Source organism: Chlorocebus sabaeus, chromosome 19 (assembly GCF_047675955.1).
Source record: "Chlorocebus sabaeus isolate Y175 chromosome 19, mChlSab1.0.hap1, whole genome shotgun sequence".
NCBI classification, from domain to species: Eukaryota; Metazoa; Chordata; class Mammalia; order Primates; family Cercopithecidae; genus Chlorocebus; species Chlorocebus sabaeus.
In genome coordinates this window covers 24,987,179-25,004,225 of record NC_132922.1, presented here as the reverse complement: position 1 = coordinate 25,004,225, position 17,047 = coordinate 24,987,179, and the positions used below count along the sequence as shown (strand labels likewise).

Sequence of the window (17,047 nt, the reverse complement as noted above, 5' to 3'; positions counted from 1 at the left end):
TTTTGTATAAACTGGATATTTTCCAGGGGGCCATTTGACTACCCCTTCTAGTGATTGTTCTGTGGATTACAGTATGTTTTGTCATTCAAGATGCTGCGCTTCAGATGAATACTAACTTAATTCTGGGAAAATATAGAACCTTTGCTCCAATGTAGCTCGTGTCTTCCTCCTACCTTAGTGATACTATCGTAATACACCGTCTACCCTCCATATGTATCTGTGGGTTCTACATCCACAAATTGAACAAACAACTTACTGAAAATATTTGGAAAAAAAAGAATGGTTGTGTCTGTACTGAACATATACAGACTTATTTTCTTGTCATGATTCCCTAAACAACACAATATAATAACTATCTGTATGGCATTTTACATTGTATTAGGTATTATAAGTAATCTAGAGATAAAGTATATAGAAGGATATAAGTAGGTTATTTGTAAATACCATTTTATATAAAGGACTAATGCATCTGCAGATTTTGGTATCCTTTGGGGGTCCTGGAACCAGTTCTCCGTGGATACTGAGGGATAACTACAAATCACATCTATATATGTTATAAAATCAACAATAAAGCTTTATGATTTTCTTTCATTTAATCTTATGTCTTTTAGGTGAGTTAAGGGAAGCAAAGAAAAAAATGAAGATTTCTTTTATTATTATACTTTAAGTTCTAGGGTACATGTGCACAACATGCAGGTTTGTTATATATGTATACATGTGCCATGTTGGTGTGCTGTACCCATTAACTCATCATTTACATTAGGTATATCTCCTAATGCTATCCCTTCCCCCTATCCCCACCCCATGACAGACCCCAGTGTGTGATGTTCCCCTTCCTGTGTCCAAGTGATCTCATTGTTCAGTTCCCACCTATGAGTGAAAACATGCAGTGTTTGGTTTTTTGTCCTTGTGATCATTTGCTGAGAATGATGGTTTCCAGCTTCATCCATGTCCCTACAAAGAACATGAACTCATCCTTTTTTATGGCTGCATAGTATTCCATGGTGTATATGTGCCCCATTTTCTTAATCCAGTCTATCACTGATGGACATTTGGGTTGGTTCCAAGTCTTTGCTATTGTGAATAGTGCTGCAATAAACATACGTGTGCATGTGTCTTTATAGCAGCATGATTTATAATCCTTTGGGTATATACCCAGTAATGGGATGGCTGGGTCAAATGGTATTTCTAGTTCTAGATCCTTGAGGAATCGCCACACTGTCTTCCACAATGGTTGAACTAGTTTACAGTCCCACCAACAGTGTCAAAGTGTTCCTATTTCTCCGCATTCTCTCCAGCACCTGTTGTTTCCTGACTTTTTAATGATTGCCATTCTAACTGGTGTGAGATGGCATCTCATTGTGGTTTTGATTTGCATTTCTCTGATGGCGAGTGATGATGAGCATTTTTTCATTTGTCTGTTGGCTGCATAAATGTCTTCTTTTGAGAAGTGTCTGTTCGTATCCTTTGCCCACTTTTTGATGGGGTTGTTTTTTTCTTGTAAATTTGTTTGAGTTCTTTGTAGATTCTGGATATTAGCCCTTTGTCTGATGAGTAGATTGCAAAAATTTTCTCCCATTCTGTAGGATGAAGATTTTTACATTTTCCTATGTGTTTTTATTTTCCCATGCTCTTTAGTTCCTTAAGTATTTGAATTACGTGTGATATGATACCTTTCATCCTGAAGGACTTCCTTTAATATAAGTGAAACAGTAAGGCAGGTCTAATAGCAATAAGTTCTTTCAGCCTTTGTTTACCTGAGATGGTCCTTACTTCACCTTCATTTTTGAAGAATAATTTTGCCAGATACAGAATTCCTGATTGACTTGTTTGTTTTTTCCTTTCAGCACTTCTAACATGTAATCTCACTGCATTCTGGACTTCATTGTCTCTGAAGATAAGTCAGCCACTAATTGTTTTGATGCTTCTCTTTACACAATAAGTTATTCCTCTCTTTCTGCTTTCAAGATTTTCAATAGTTCATAATAAATCTTGGGGTGGCTTCTTTGTGTTTATTCTATTTGGAATTCAATGACCTGCTAGGATGCATAGATTTTTTGGGGGCGGGGAGGAGAGTCAAATTTGGGAAGTTTCTAGCCATCGTTTTTCATACTTTTAAAATCTTTTGCTGGGTGCAGTGGCTCACGCCTGTAATCCCAGCACTTTGGGAGGCTGAGGCGGGCAGATCACGAGGTCAGAAGATCGAGACCATCCTGGCTAACATGGTGAAACCCGGTCTTTACTAAAAATACAAAAAATTAGCCGGGCGTGGTGGTGGGCGCCTGTAGTCCCAGCTACTTGGGAGGCTGAAGCAGTAGAATGGCATGAACCCGGGAAGTGGAGCTTGAAATGAGCCAAGATCACACCACTGCACTCCAGCCTGGGCAACAGAGCGAAACTCTGTCTCATAAATAAATAAATAAATAAATAAATAAATAAATAAATAAATACATAAATAAAATCTTTGTCTTTCTCCTCTTCTTCTGAGACTCCTATTATACATATATTGGCATGCTTGATTTGCCATACATGTCTCTGAGGCTTTATTTCTTTTTCCTCCTTCCTATTTCTCTCTGTTCTTCAAACTGGATAATTTCTATTGATCTATTTTCAAGTCTGCTGACTCTTTCATCTGACATCTCAGATCTGTTGTTGAGCTCCTTTGGTGAATTTATCATTTCAGTTAATTTACTTTTCAAATGAAGAATTTCCATTTGGATCTTTTAAAAATAATTTCTATTTTGATATTTTGTATTTAAGGCGTCATTATTATTACACTGTCCTTTAATTCATTAAACATTGTTTCTTTTAGTTCTTTGAACATATTTACAATAGCCGTTTTGAAGTCTTTGGCCATTAAGTCCAAATTCTAGAACCCACAAAAATACCTTCTACTGTTTCCCCTCACCCTTAGTTTGGATCATAATTTTATGTTTATTACACATCCTATCATTTTTGCTGAAGACTGGACATCTTAGATGATACATTATAGTAACTCTTCATTCTGATCTTTTCTTAATCATTTAGTATTATAACTTGTCTTGACTAAAATTACGGAATCTGTGTCCTCACAATGTGGGACCACTGATATGTCTGCCCAATTTTTAAAAATTTGGGTTTTTATTTTAAAGCTGACTTCCTAGGAGTTGCTCCTGTGTCCACATAGCTTACAGTCAGCAGAGGTTGTTATCAAACATCTTGAATATTTAAGCCTTTTCCATTATCCTGTTGGATCCATGTGGGGGTTGGGAAATGCATTCAGCATTCAGGTAGTTCCCAGTTGTGCTTCAGCCTCTACTTTCTGTTTGGCCCTTTCACATGTTTTCTGCCTGTACACATGGCTTCATGTTCAAATAAATAGGGATATGTAGATAGCCAGAGCCTTCTCCAGTCTCTCTTGTTCTTGTGTTTAGCCTGGAGCCAGGAATATATGGGAATTTATCAAGCCCACTGTGGCTGTCCTATTTCCTATATCTCCTGTTAAATTTCCTGTTAAATTAGTGCTTGCCTCAATCAGGACAACAACCTTAGGCTTAGCTGTGTCATTGGCCTTCCTCATTTGTTTCCTGCCAAAATCGCTACTGTTTCTGACAATGCTCCCAGGCATGGGTTTTTTCCATGCTTTGCCCCATACAGGTGAGCCCCTTCTGGAAGCAAAGCTGCTGTTTTTCAGAGCTGCCTCACCCTGGAAGGACTACAGCAGAGAGAGAGAGAGAGAGAGAGAGAGAGACAGAGCTGGGGTGGGTGGTGAGTGGGAGAACCTGTAATCAATATTGCCACAAACTCTCATCGTTTCTACCTGAGATCCAATAGGTTTTCTTGAATAAATGCTTCTCAATTTGTCATATCCCATTGTCCAATTTCCAGAGTATTGAACTTGTGGTGATTGGAAATTTTATCATGTTTTGGGAGGGGGAGAGGATTTATTAAGCTCCTTCCTCCACCATTCTGGAAATATCTCCCTTACATGCTGCTTATATGACCTTATTAAATCTCCACTACATCCTTGTCGGACAGGCATGATTACCCCATGTTGTAGAAAGCAAACTGAAGACCAGAGAGGAGGAGAGGCCTGCTCAGGGTCACACAGCTAGTGAGTGGTGGAACTGATCCCAGCATTGGAGGGTGGAGAGAAGATCAGGAGCTGATTCATTGGGTTCAAACCCCCTACCATCACTTCCTAAACACGTGAACTTTGCCAAGTCATTTTATTGCACTGGAAGGAAACTCGGTTACAGTGGGTTGAGCACATGCTTTGGCAGGGTTTGAAGTGTATCTGAGAAGTGGGAGCCTTCATTCATGTTTTGCAGCACCGTTCCAAGGTTTTGACCAAAGCAGAGGTGACTATGAGGATGCAATAACTCCTAACATTTATTGAGTGCTTACTACATGCCCGGTGCTATATAAAACCCTGCACAAGCACAGCCTCAGAATTTTCTGAAACAGGTGCTGTTATTGTCCCCGTCTTTCTGAATGGAGTCTGAGGCTCAGAGTAAAGCACTTCCCCACGGCCACACAGTTTATGGTGATGAAACCAAGATCTGAACCCAGATGGATCTAACTCTGGATCGTGATTTTTTTTTCCCCAAAAACATCTGCCGTAGACTTTACCTTCAAGGTACACTTAGAAAAATTTCATTGGTCTTATATTTCCTTTTAAAAATCCATCCATCTTATCTTCAGTCAATTTTTAATTTATTTTTTCTTATGCAGAGAAAAAAGGCCTTATATTTTGGATATATTGGTTTTATTCATTTCTACCACCTACAGCTCCCTTGGAACATGTTTGGCTAAAATGTGATAAGCGAAACCACCGAAATTTTGAAAGAGTGTCCTGGAATGTTCTTCCAGGAGGTCAGAAAATGGAGCTTCCTTCCTGATTGCAGTCTGGGGCTAGACTTTTAATAGGGATTTTTTTTTTTTTTAATCTTAGGAAGTCTTCTGTGATGCCTTTGACCCATGGAATTGAAACTCATTTACTAAATTACTCCAGCCTCATAATACCTTTTGCTTCCTGAGCATTGCAATTACTTTTCTGACAGTTTATTCTTAAAATAGACTTTCCGATTTTCAGTGAATGAAAGACCAGTGAGGGGTGGTATGAGGGTGGGTGGGAGGGGAATCGGCAGTCACTAAGCAACCAGGCACAACCTGGGTTTATCTGAGAGTCCAAATCACTGGCTGATTGTTTCGAAGCCTGTACAACTATTTGACAAGGGGAAGATTCCATTAAATGGCGATTGGTCCATGCTGCATCCAGAAATCTCTTTGAGTAAAATTGTTTCTCCTGCATGGGGCTGCTTTTCCTCCCTGTGGAATCTCTCTGGTTTGGGTGTTTATTCATCCAGTCATCCTATCTATTGAGCTCCTGCTGTGTCTATAGAACAGTACTATAGGCTGGGCACAGTGGCTCACACCTGTAATCCCAGCACTTTGGGAGGCTGAGGCAGGTGAATCATAAGATCAAGAGATGGAGACCATCCTGGCTAACATGGTGAAACCCCGTGTCTGCTAACAATACAAAAATTAGCCAGGCGTGGTGGCACATGCTTGTAGCCCCAGTTACTTGGGAGGCTGGGGCAGAAGAATCCCAGCCTGGCGACAGAGCAAGACTCCGTCTCAAAAAAAAAGAATAATACTATAGTGCAGTACAGAAAACACAGGCTCCTCTGCCATAATGTAGGTCAGGCAGGTGAGGTTAGTGACCATGTCATTTATTTAGCGAGTATTTGTGGGGGAGAAGCAGTCACCAGGAAGTGCAATGAGAGAAGCATAGAGCGGGGAGGCTGTCACAGGAGGACTTAGTGAATTACTAGGCATGCACTACAGTTCAAGACATAGGTGTGGCCAGAAAGAACTTAATGGGAATCTGTCTCTGCCCTGTGTGCAAACTTGCAATCTTGAAAAAAAAAAAAAAAGCCCCTTCATTTAGTTTTTGGTGTGTGTGTGTGTGTGTGTATGTATGTATGTATTAAAATATATATAACATAAAAGTTAATCTAACCTTTTTTTTTTTTTTTTTGAGATGGAGTCTCACTCTGTCACCCAGGCTGGAGTGCAGTGGTGCAATCATGGCTCACTGCAAGCTCCGCCTCCCGGGTTCACACCATTCTCCTACCTCAGCCTCCCGAGTAGCTGGGACTACAGGCACTTGCCACCACACCTGGCTAAATTTTTTGTATTTTTAGTAGAGACGGGGTTTCACCGTGTTAGCCAGGGTGGTCTCGATCTCCTGACCTCGTGATCCACCCGTCTCAGCCTCCCAAAGTGCTGGAATTACAGGCGTGAGCCACCACGCCCGGCCCATCTTAACCATTTTAAGCGTAGAGTTCAGTGGCAAGAAGTGTATTCTCAATGTGGTGCAACTATCACAACATCCATCTGCACGATGCTCTTCCTCTTGCAAAACTGAAATGCTATACCCGTTAAACCATAAGCCTTCATTTCCCCCTCTCTCTACCCCCTAGCCACCATAATTCTTTATTCTGTCTCCGTGAATTTGGTTACTCTAAGTACCTCATTTCTAAGTGGAATCATGCAGTACTTGTCCTTTTGTGACTGACTTCTCTGGCTTGGAATAATGTCCTTGAGGTTGATCCATGTTGTAGCATGTGTCAGCATTTCCTTCCTTTTTAAGGCTGAATAATATTCCATTGCATGGATAGACCACATCGTGTTTATCCATTCATCCATCAGTGGACATTTGGGTGGTTTCCACCTTTTGGGTATTGTGAACGATGCTGCTAAGAACATAAATGTATAAATATCTCTTCAAGACCCTGATTTCAATTCATTTTGGTATATACACACAAGTGGAATGGCCAGATCATCTGGCAATTCTGTGTTTAATTATTTGAGGAACCTCTGTACTGATTTCCCTAACAGCTGCATCCTTTATTTCATTTCGTATCTTTGGTTTTCTGCTCTGTAAAATAGGAGGATGGAACAAATAGGTGTGTGTGTGAAGACAGAGTGGATGGTACACAGTAGGTGCTCAGCATCTGCACCTTCCTGTGTGAGGTGGGGCTCTGTTAGCTGAAGCTCACAGACCTATGGGGTCATCCTCCGTCCTGGCGCATCAGCAATCGAGCCAGCTTGACTTTCCCCTTTAGGATCCTCCTACCTTCTCTGCTCTCCAACTTCTCTCTTCTTTTCTCCCCAGGCCGTGGAGGAGCTCTTGGAGACCCTGGATCTGGAAAAGAAGGCGGTGGCTCTGGGGCACAGCCAAGTGAGTAGAGCCGCGTTCTTACAACATTCTGCCCATCACATCAGGGACCCAGAGATGACCTGATTCTTGTCCTATCTCCATTGTCCATTATCTCTGTATGTCTCCTTTTCCCAAACTGAAAGAAGAGCTAATGATTTTCTGCCCTGCCTATCTTACAAGGTCATGAAGATAAAATGTCATAATATGGGTTGAAATCACACTGGGAAATATCATTTATTGGAGGCTTCACTCCTGGGGACCCCAAGTGGTCTGGAAGAATTAGCATCCTGGTCCTGAAGATGACCTTCTGAGCCTCAGAAAGAGCTGCCATTAAACCTGGGAAGAACTGCTCGTCTTCACTCACAGCCTTTTAACTTCTACTTTGCAACCAACTCTAACACAGCTATCGTCATAGCTGATGAGCAGCAGTAAGGGAAATGAAAGAAGGGGCTTGAGAAGAAAGCCCGTGATTATTCAAGTTGACAGAAATAGCTTTTCCCAAACTGGTGTTGAGCCAAAAGCTCTTCCAAATATGCTCAAAAGTTTATAGCAGAGTTTCACATTTCCCTGATATGCTTATATGCGCTCAAGTTTTCCAGGTGGGAAACATGGTATTTAGGGATTCTCAAACTATTTGACTGTGGAACCCCTCGCCTTTTGTTTGTGTGGAATACCCAGTACCATCTTCTGGAGCTAGTGTTCCATGGCTGATAGTTTGGCAAGTGGGGCACGGAGATCCTAAACTCAAGGACCAAGGAGGTGGGGCAGGGGAAAGGGACACAGTTTAGAAATACAACCTAGAGGCTGGGTGTGTTGACTCATGCCTGTAATCTCAGCACTTTGGGAGGCCAAGGCAGGCGGATCACCTGAGGTCAGGAGTTAGAGACCAGCCCAGCCAACATGGAGAAACCCCCATCTCTACTAAAAATATAAAAATTATCTGGGCGTGGTGATGTGCGCCTGTAATCCCAGCAACTTGGGAGGCTGAGGCAGGAGAATCGTTTGAACCCAGGAGGCAAAGGTTGCAGTGAGCCGAGATTGCACCATTGCACTCCAGCCTGGGCAATAGAATGAGACTCTGTCTAAAAAGAAAAAAAAAAAAAAAAAGGAAGGAAGGAAAGAAAGAAGGAAGGAAGGAAGGAAGGAAGAAAGGAAGGAAGACTGGAGAGGAACAGACCAAAAGAAAGACTACTCCACGCATTTCCCCACCCAGTTACTTACTGGTTGACTAATGCCGTCTAAGAAGCCTAATTGCCTTCCACCTCCAGGAGCTATGTGAGGTGCTGGGAGGGTCCTGCTCTCCAGGAGCCCGCAAGGGTGGCATTATTGGCTATTTGTACTTCATGGAGCCCTCCCTATCATATGCATCCCTGAGAACGGTCCTTTCCTCAGGGAGCTCACAGTCATCTACACTGGCTACCAGCCCTCAGCCCACCCTAAACATGCTAGTGTCTCCCCACTGGCCTCTTGGTCCTGCTAAGGTGTATAGTGGAAGCTATTATTCCGCTGTCATCTCAAGATAATTTCTCCTGATAGGAGTTGCAGCATCTCAAGTCTTTGAAGGCTTTTTCAATAGAGAGGATAAACCTGTCAGTTACTGGACTCCCACGCAAGCCAGGTACTATGCAAGGCAACTTCATGTTTTGTTCTTTGATCCTCACTCACAGTCTTCTGTGAGAGATCAGGTGCGTTCCTGCTTTACAGATGAGGAAGCTGTGCCCCTGGGAAATAAGCCTGTTTCCAAGGTCCTATCTATAGCCAAAGGTTCAGACTCCATGCAAACCTGCATTGGCCCAAATGCCGGGGCCTTTTCCATGCACTCTGGGTCCTATTGTTTATGAATGGAAATACAGTCATGTGTGGTTTAACAGTGGGGATGCATTCTGAGAAATGAGTGCTTAGGCAATTTCTTCATTGTGGGAACATCACAGAGCGTACTCACACAAACACAGATGGGATAGCCTGCTACGCACCTGGTAGATGCCACAGCCTATTGCTCCTGGCTGCAAACCTCTACAGCATGTGACTGCGCTGAACACCGTAGGCAGCTGTAATACAATGGTAAGGATCTGAGTATTTAAACATAGAAAAAGTAGAGTAAATGTATGGTGTTATAATGTTATGAGATCACTGTTGTATATGCATGCGTCTATTGTTGACTGAAATGTCATTATGCAGTGCATGACTGTACATAACATATTCTTTACAGATAGGTCTTTACGGTCCTGAATCTGGGGAATTGTTCTTCATCTCCAGGAACTTCATCCTTCTAGCCCAGCGGTTCTCAAAGTATGGGCCCTGGACCAGCAGCATCAGCATCACCCAAGAGCTTGCTAGAAACACATTCTTAGGCTCCACCCCAGACCTAGTAAATCAGAAACTCTGGAGGGGAACAGGGCTGGCAGTCTGTATAACAAGCCCTCTAAGTGATTCCAGTGCATTCAAGTCTGAGAACCACTGGTCTAGAAAATGATGCAGTTATGTCATAAATGTGAAAATCAGGGCCTATAGTCCTGGTAGCTCTTGCAGAAGAAGAAAGAAAACAGTTGTTACACACAGTTTACAGTGGCAGGAGCAAGAAGTCTGCATGCCTAAACATTCAGATAATAAAACATGATTATTATTGAATAATACTTGGTATTGACTGAGAAACTGTCAAGATCACATCAAGGTCAATGTGTCCTTTTGGAGGCCAGGCTGGTGGATAGACTGAGAGCGTTAGGGGCAGATGCAGCATCTTATGCATTGCAGGATTGGCACGTAATAATGGAGAAGGCTATGAAACTCAGGGCACAAGAGAATCGGCTGACCCAGTCCACACCCAGGCACCACCACTTCCTAACTGCGTGAATCTTGAGTGACTGGTTTAACTTCCCTGAGCCTCAGTTATCTCATCTGTAAAATGAGGCCATTACTTCCTACCTCCCAAGATGACCGTGGGGATCCATAAAGTGTCATTTACCAGGTGGTGTCTGCCACTACTTGCTGAATACATTTGTCAGTGGGGCAAGAGGCTTATCAAACAGGATAGCATTTTAATGTTTAAAGAATTAAACTCCTCTGATCTGTAACGTGACTAAGAGGAGAGGAGCTAATTCCTCGGCAGTACCAGATATGGAAGCTGTTGCCATATCAGATTTTTTAAAAACCTGGGCCTTCCGCGTTTTTAGAGGAAAAACAGTTTACATAGTTGTGTCCCCTGTGGATTCCTTAAAGGTGGGGCTTTGGGGATGTTACACGCTGTTTGCCTCCGATAAGCTGCTGGACCCATGAAAAGCAAATAATTTAGATTTTTCTTCGTGATTTTTCAGCCTCTGGCGCCTTATCAAGGCTTGTGCCGAGGGCCATGGCATTTGTGGAAAAGGTGTGATTCTACATACAGTCGGTCTTCTGGTCAGCAGTATGCTCTTTAAGTGGCAAAAAAAAAAAAAGAAAAAATTGGGGAGAAATTGAGATAAGATTCTGCACAGGCTTATTCCCATTCTGTGTATGGTTATTTCCAATTATCTTTTTAATGAAAGCTTCATAATCAATAGTGGTTTTGGCAGCACCTGCCATCTATTGTAATATACGAACTGGAGCTGTCATCACTTTGATCATTGATTTTTTTTTTATAGCAGCTTTTGGGACTCACTAGCTTGTGAAATTAATACAGTCATTATTGAAGCAATCTGATAGGTAATGAGCCAATCATGTCTTTATTTCAATGAGAGTGATGGCCTTGGTGGCCCTGTCTGATAGGAAGTGTTCTGCAGAGCCATGGAGGGTTAGGAAACAGAGTTAGTACCGACTGGGTGTACTAATTTTTATTTTCCCATTGAGAAAAGGCGTAGTGCAGGATGGTCGGAGATGAGTGGTCTCCATTACGAAAAATAGGTTTAGGGTAATGGAGAATCGATCGAGACCCTTTGTTCCACCTGGAATCAAATTGCAATTGAACCTCGCACTTCAAGTGCTTGTATCATAATGAATGAGAAAAGGCAGCCTCATGTTGACAGACATTGAGAATGGGTGCAGGAAATAAACCTGAAGTTCTGGGCTCAGGTCTCAGCTTTGTTGGCAACTGACTGTGTAACCTTGAGTCAATTTCATAACCTGCCTAAGCCAGTAGATTCCTCATAGAGCTGTTTGAGTATTAAAAAGAGACCTAGGAGAAAGCACTTTGGAAAATGTAGATGCCGTGCAAATGTTCACCCTATTCAGTGATCATTGTAGTCTTGTCTGAAGTCAGATGGAGGAAAATAAATCCTGGTGTTACCACTTGCTTGTAAAGGATCGTGGGCAAATACCTTTTTTTTTTTTTAAGCCTTAGTTTTTTCCTCCATAAAATGTGAGAATCATAATAACTACCATATAGGATTAGGCATGTAAAATGTTTTACCTGCATGTCAAGTAGTTGTTGAGTCCAGTTCCAAAACACAGTAAGTGCCCCCTAAATGTTATCCATTAAATGATAATGTCATCAATTAATATAGAGTTATCCAGTGTCTCCGGATAAACCCCCTTTGTGATTATAAACCACACGTGACAAAGAAACACATGGGACTCTTTTTAGAAATAAGCAGCATAAGGGCATCAGAAAAATGACTCCTTCCCCTGTCACTGACTCAAATCCCACTATAAGAGCATTTTTCCTCTGCCTCTCAGAAGATGAGAAAACGACCACAGCAAACCAGAACTACCCTTACGCATCGGCAGGAGCAGGCCTGGCCCAGAAGCTTCAGGTTCTCATAGAAAAGCATTTAATTCAAACCTCCAGGACTCTCTGCCTTGATCTTTTGCTGACAGTCAGTCCTGGGGTCCCAGCTTCCCTCATTCCTGTTCCTTGCAGTCTACTAGAAGGTGGCTCTGTGGGGTGCCAAGGAGGCATTGATCAGAGTGCTGCAGAGGCCATCATCCATTATTGATGAGCTACGGCCTGGAAATCGTGTACCAAGAGCTGTTTCCTGCTAGATCCCTTAGCACCTCCGTGGGTGGCACCAGCCCAACCCCATCCTCTCCCGACCAAGAGGACTGTCATCCCTCCCCCCACTGTCTCTGCCCCTCCTTACAAGGCTGGACTGAGATGTTTCTTTTTTTCTTTCATTTCTTTTTTTTTTTTTTCTTGAGACGGAATTTTGCTCTTTTTGCCCAGGCTGGAGTGCAGTGGCACTATCTCGGCTCACCACAACCTCTGCCTCCCGGGTTCAAGTGATTCTCTTGCCTCAGCCCCCGGAGTAGCTGGGATTACAGGCACCCACCACCACGCCTGGCTAATTTTGTATTTTTAATAGAGACGGAGTTTCATCATGTTGGTCAGGCTGGTCTCGAACTCCCGACCTCAGGTGATCCGCCCGCCTTGGCCTCCCAAAGTGCTGGGATTACAGGCGTGAGCCGCTGTGCCCAGCTGGAGTGAGTTGTTTCTAAGCCACTGCTTCACTCAGATTGCTGGGGGTGCTTAATCGAAATATTCACATTCCCAGGCCTGGCCTTAAACCCACCACCCAGCCTTTCCTGGGGTCCAGGACTCTGCATGTACTACACTTTCCAGGTGGTGACCGTGTACAGAACAGTTTAGGCAAGTCCATCCTAGCAGTGCTTCTCAGAGGAATGTGAACAGGAATCCCTGGGGGATCGTGTTAAAAATGCAGGTTCTGATTTAGCAGGTCTGGAATGGAGTACGAGATTCTGCATTTCCAACAAGCACCCAGGTGGTGCCATTGCTGCTGGTGTGTGGCCCACACTGAGTATCCAGGGCCTAGGGGAAGGGAGAGAGGAGCCATCAGCAGACAAAATGCTTTGATAATTTAGACTCCCCCACCTCCCAATTAAAGGGCAACTGCTAACAAATACTGCAGGTGCGTGCAAGAGAAGTGGGGTCTGAGTTTCAAGCACTTCCCATTGTAGACAACCTTCTTCAGCAGAGGACTCACCTGAAACCTTCCCTCTCCCCAGGTTTTTCTCAAGGCAGGTGTGATCTCCAGACTTGAGAGGCAACGGGAGAAGCTGGTATCTCAGAGCATTGTTCTCTTCCAGGCGGCTTGCAAGGGCTTTCTGTCTCGCCAGGAATTCAAGAAGTTGAAGGTACTGCATGCTGTTTACATGCGGAGTCTGATCCAACAGGTCTGGAGCGGGCATGGGGTCTGCCTGTCCCTCAGGATGATGCCGGTGCACCTGGTCCAAGGATCCAACCTGAGCAGTGAGGCTTTAAGTGAGGCTTTGCAGGATGTTATGACTGTTTCTGGGACATTGACATCAAATTATCCATGAGGTCAGCCTTGCACTAGGTAGCCATGAGGTTGTCCAAGCCCTCCTGGGCCGGTTCATGCTTTCAACCTGTCTTGTTTCTGGAGGAAGTCACTTTCACAGGTCAGCAGATGGGGCATGACCAGGGCCCAGCCACTGAGGTTTTGGAGACCAAAGGCCAAGTCGAACTTGAAGCACTGACCCATTTAGGGTCACCATCTTCAGAGATCCCTGTAGACTGAATTTCCTCTCTGTAGCTGCACAATAGAGAGAAAACCACATGGCTCTGGTAACAAATAATATATATGTTCGAATTCCACCTCTACCTCTTAGTAGCTGGGTGAAGGTGAGATGAAACGATGTGCACTTAGTACAGTACGTGGCACATAGTAATTGCTCAATAAACTTTAACTGCTGTTACCTTTGGATTGTTATTCTTAATTACTACTACCACTAGAATGGAGTCTTGTTGTATGTGCCTCCAGTTTATGTGAACTTGTAAACTCAAGTATAGTACTTGGCAGAAAGAGAGAAAAGATGAGACCACGAATAATGAAAATATTATAGGCAATCCCACTGGCCTTCTGTACTCAAGTAGCTCACACCTTGGAATGATGTAGAATAGAGTTTCAGAGCCTGGGCTCTGCAGCCAGACTGCAAGGGTTCAAACCTGCTCTGGCACTGAGAAGCTGGGTGGCACTGGTCATGTGACTATACCTCTCTGAACCTCACTTTCCCCATCTGTAAATACAGAAAATAACATGGTCTTCCCAGGACTAGACTGAGGACCGAATTGAGGTGTGTGAGATGCTCAGGGCAGCTCCTAGCACTTAGGAAGCTCAATGTCTGCTGCATAAGAATCAGCTGCTGTGATGGTGATGAGGGAAAAGCATCTTTTGGCCTCTCTGCCAGTCAGTGCTGCTCTGGTTCCCCACAGTGATAAGAATGAAGTGGGTCTGTGCTTCTCAAACTGTGGTCCCAGGCCAGCAGCATCAGCATCACCTGGGGATTTGTAAGAAAGGCACATTTCCAGGCTCCATCCCAGAGTGGCTGAATCAGCACCTTTGCCGGTGGTATCTAGCTATCTGGGGTTTAACAAGCCCTCCGGGGGATTCTGATGCACATTCAAGTTTGAGAAGCATGGAATTACTGTTTAAATACACTAAAAATGATCTCCCTTCAATGTAAGCTAATAGCATAATCTTGGACATTGTTATTTGTGGGCAGTTGTAGAGATTTTTCAGTGATAGTTTTTGTTTTGCATGACCTTTAAACCTAATTCCCATGTAAGATGTAACCTATTGTATAGTTTCTTTTACTCTTTCTGCTATTATTATTTGGCCATGCAAGACTAAATTATGGCATCATGGTTGATGCAGAGAGCCTGACATATCAAAAGGACTACAAGAAAGGAAGCCTGTGTGTGTGTGTGTGTGTGTGTGTGTGTGTGTGTGTGTGTGTGTTTTAAGGTATCCAGTCCCTTCCACCAGGAAATAACCCCACTTCCTCCAGCCCCTTTGCTACCCTCTGCCTCCTCTCCTTCCTTTATCCTCACCTGGATTGGAAAGGACCCTCCAGTCCGTGTTCTCCTTCCCTGCAGATTCGCCGACTGGCTGCGCAGTGCATCCAGAAGAATGTGGCTGTGTTCCTCGCAGTCAAGGACTGGCCATGGTGGCAGCTCCTTGGTTCCCTCCGGCCCCTACTTAGTGCCACCATTGGAAATGAGCAGCTCCGAGCCAAGGAGGTCAGTCAGTGTGGCAGAAAGGGTGCTGAGTGGCTACTCCCCACACCCCCCTCCTCCTGCTTGCATCCAGGACCCTGTGCCCCTATTCCTGAACATTCTTGATCTTGGAATGCTCAGCCTAACAGCCTTGATGCCCTTTCCAGATGTTCCTCTGCCTCCATCAACACAGAGGGGTTCGTGAACACTCAACCTCTGGTACTTAACCCAGAGAAGCTCAGTGGGCAGAGTCTTTGAGTCCTTTATTTATTTATTTATTTATTTATTTATTTATTATTGGTTTTTTTACCTCTCAGACAACACTCTTTTTCTATCATTCTTTCCTGTCACCACCTATCTTTTATAACTGTTTCAATTGGTTTCTGGTTCATGCTTTTCGTTGTTATTATTTTGCAAAAATTAGTAAATACACACATTTAGTTCTTATATTTCTTACATAAAAAGTAGAATACTGGCTGAGCGCGGTGGCTCACGCCTGTAATTCCAGCACTTTGGGAGGCCGAGGCGGGCGGATCATGAGGTCAGGAGGTTGAGACCATCCTGGCAAACACGGTGAAACCCCGTCTCTACTAAAAATACAAAAAATTAGCCGGGCGTGGTGGCGGGTGCCTGTAGTCCCAGCTACTTGGGAGGCTGAGGCAGGAGAATGGCATGAACCTGGGAGGCAGAGCTTGCAGTGAGCTGAGATCACACCACTGCACTCCAGCCTGGGCGACAGAGTGAGACTTCATCTTAAAAAAGAAAAAAAAAAAAAGTACTATATTCTTCTTCGACTTTTATTTTTTACTTGAAAGGTGTTCTGAAAATCTTGCCGTTTCCATTCTTGTGGAGCTCTTTCTTGTTCTCTCTTTATGGCTGCATAGCCTTCCTTTGTGTGTCTGCTCCATAGTTCGTTCCACCCACCTGCTGTGGGTGGGCAGTGAAGCAGCTTCTGAATGGTTCTGTCATAGGCACAGTGCTGAGCCACTGGCAGAAAGGCAATCCCTGGAGAATGGAGTGAGCACGGTGGCCACACTTGGGCATACCCAGCCTCAGGCAAAGCAAGGGACTCATTCTGATTATTTGTGTTCAGCCCCTAGACAGGGCTGGGCTGGACCAGACTTGCATGAACAGAGACACTGAAATTTGGAAGTGGTGAAACAAAAAGTCTCTTGTTGGAACCTAGCACCTGGGTATCTTCATGGATGCTGGCTGAATTACTCACTCCATTCCCCAACCACTCTTTAAAAAAAGTTTTTTCATCTTTAATTTACAAAGAGTAATCGTACATATGTATGGGGTATAATGTGATGTTTTGATATATGTTTACAATACGAAATGATTAAGCAAAGCTAATTAACAAATCCATCACTTCATTTATCTTTTTTTTGTGGTGAAAGCACTTAAAACCTACTTTTTTTTTTTTTTTTTTGAGACAGAATCTCACTCTTGTCGCCCAGGCTGGAGAGCGATGGTGGTATCTTGGCTCATCGTAACCTCTGCCTCCCGGGTTCAAGTGATTCTCCTGCCTCAGCCTCCTGAGTAGCTGGGATCTCAGGCATGCACCAACACACCTGGCTAATTTTATATTTTTAGTAGAGACAGGGTTTCTCCATGTTGGTCAGGCTGGTCTCGAACTCCAGACCTCAGGTGATCCACCCACCTCAGCCTCCCAAAATGCTGGGATTACAGGTGCAAGCCACCGCGCCCAGCCAAAACCTACTTTTTGCAAGCAATTTTGAAATATACAGTACATCATTGTTTATTGTAGTCACCATTCTGTGCAATAGATTGCTAAGGTTTATTCCTTCTAACTGAAACTTTGTGCCCTTTGCTCACTCCTAACACAGGTGGAACTTAATCTCTGGTCTGGAATGATTTCTGTTAACGTGTTT

General features: G+C 43.7%; 1 protein-coding gene across 1 annotated transcript in view; it reads left to right on the top strand.

Annotated features, from left to right (window-relative positions):
• Positions 1-17,047, top strand: part of LOC103223082 (unconventional myosin-XVIIIb) — a 53,615-nt gene that overhangs the window by 15,534 nt on the left and 21,034 nt on the right. Inside the window, exons 4-6 of the mRNA XM_073007112.1 lie at positions 7,163-7,228; positions 13,142-13,270; positions 15,033-15,176. Of these exons, the coding sequence (XP_072863213.1) occupies positions 7,163-7,228; positions 13,142-13,270; positions 15,033-15,176 (339 nt within the window). The remainder of the gene's footprint in view (positions 1-7,162; positions 7,229-13,141; positions 13,271-15,032; positions 15,177-17,047) is intronic.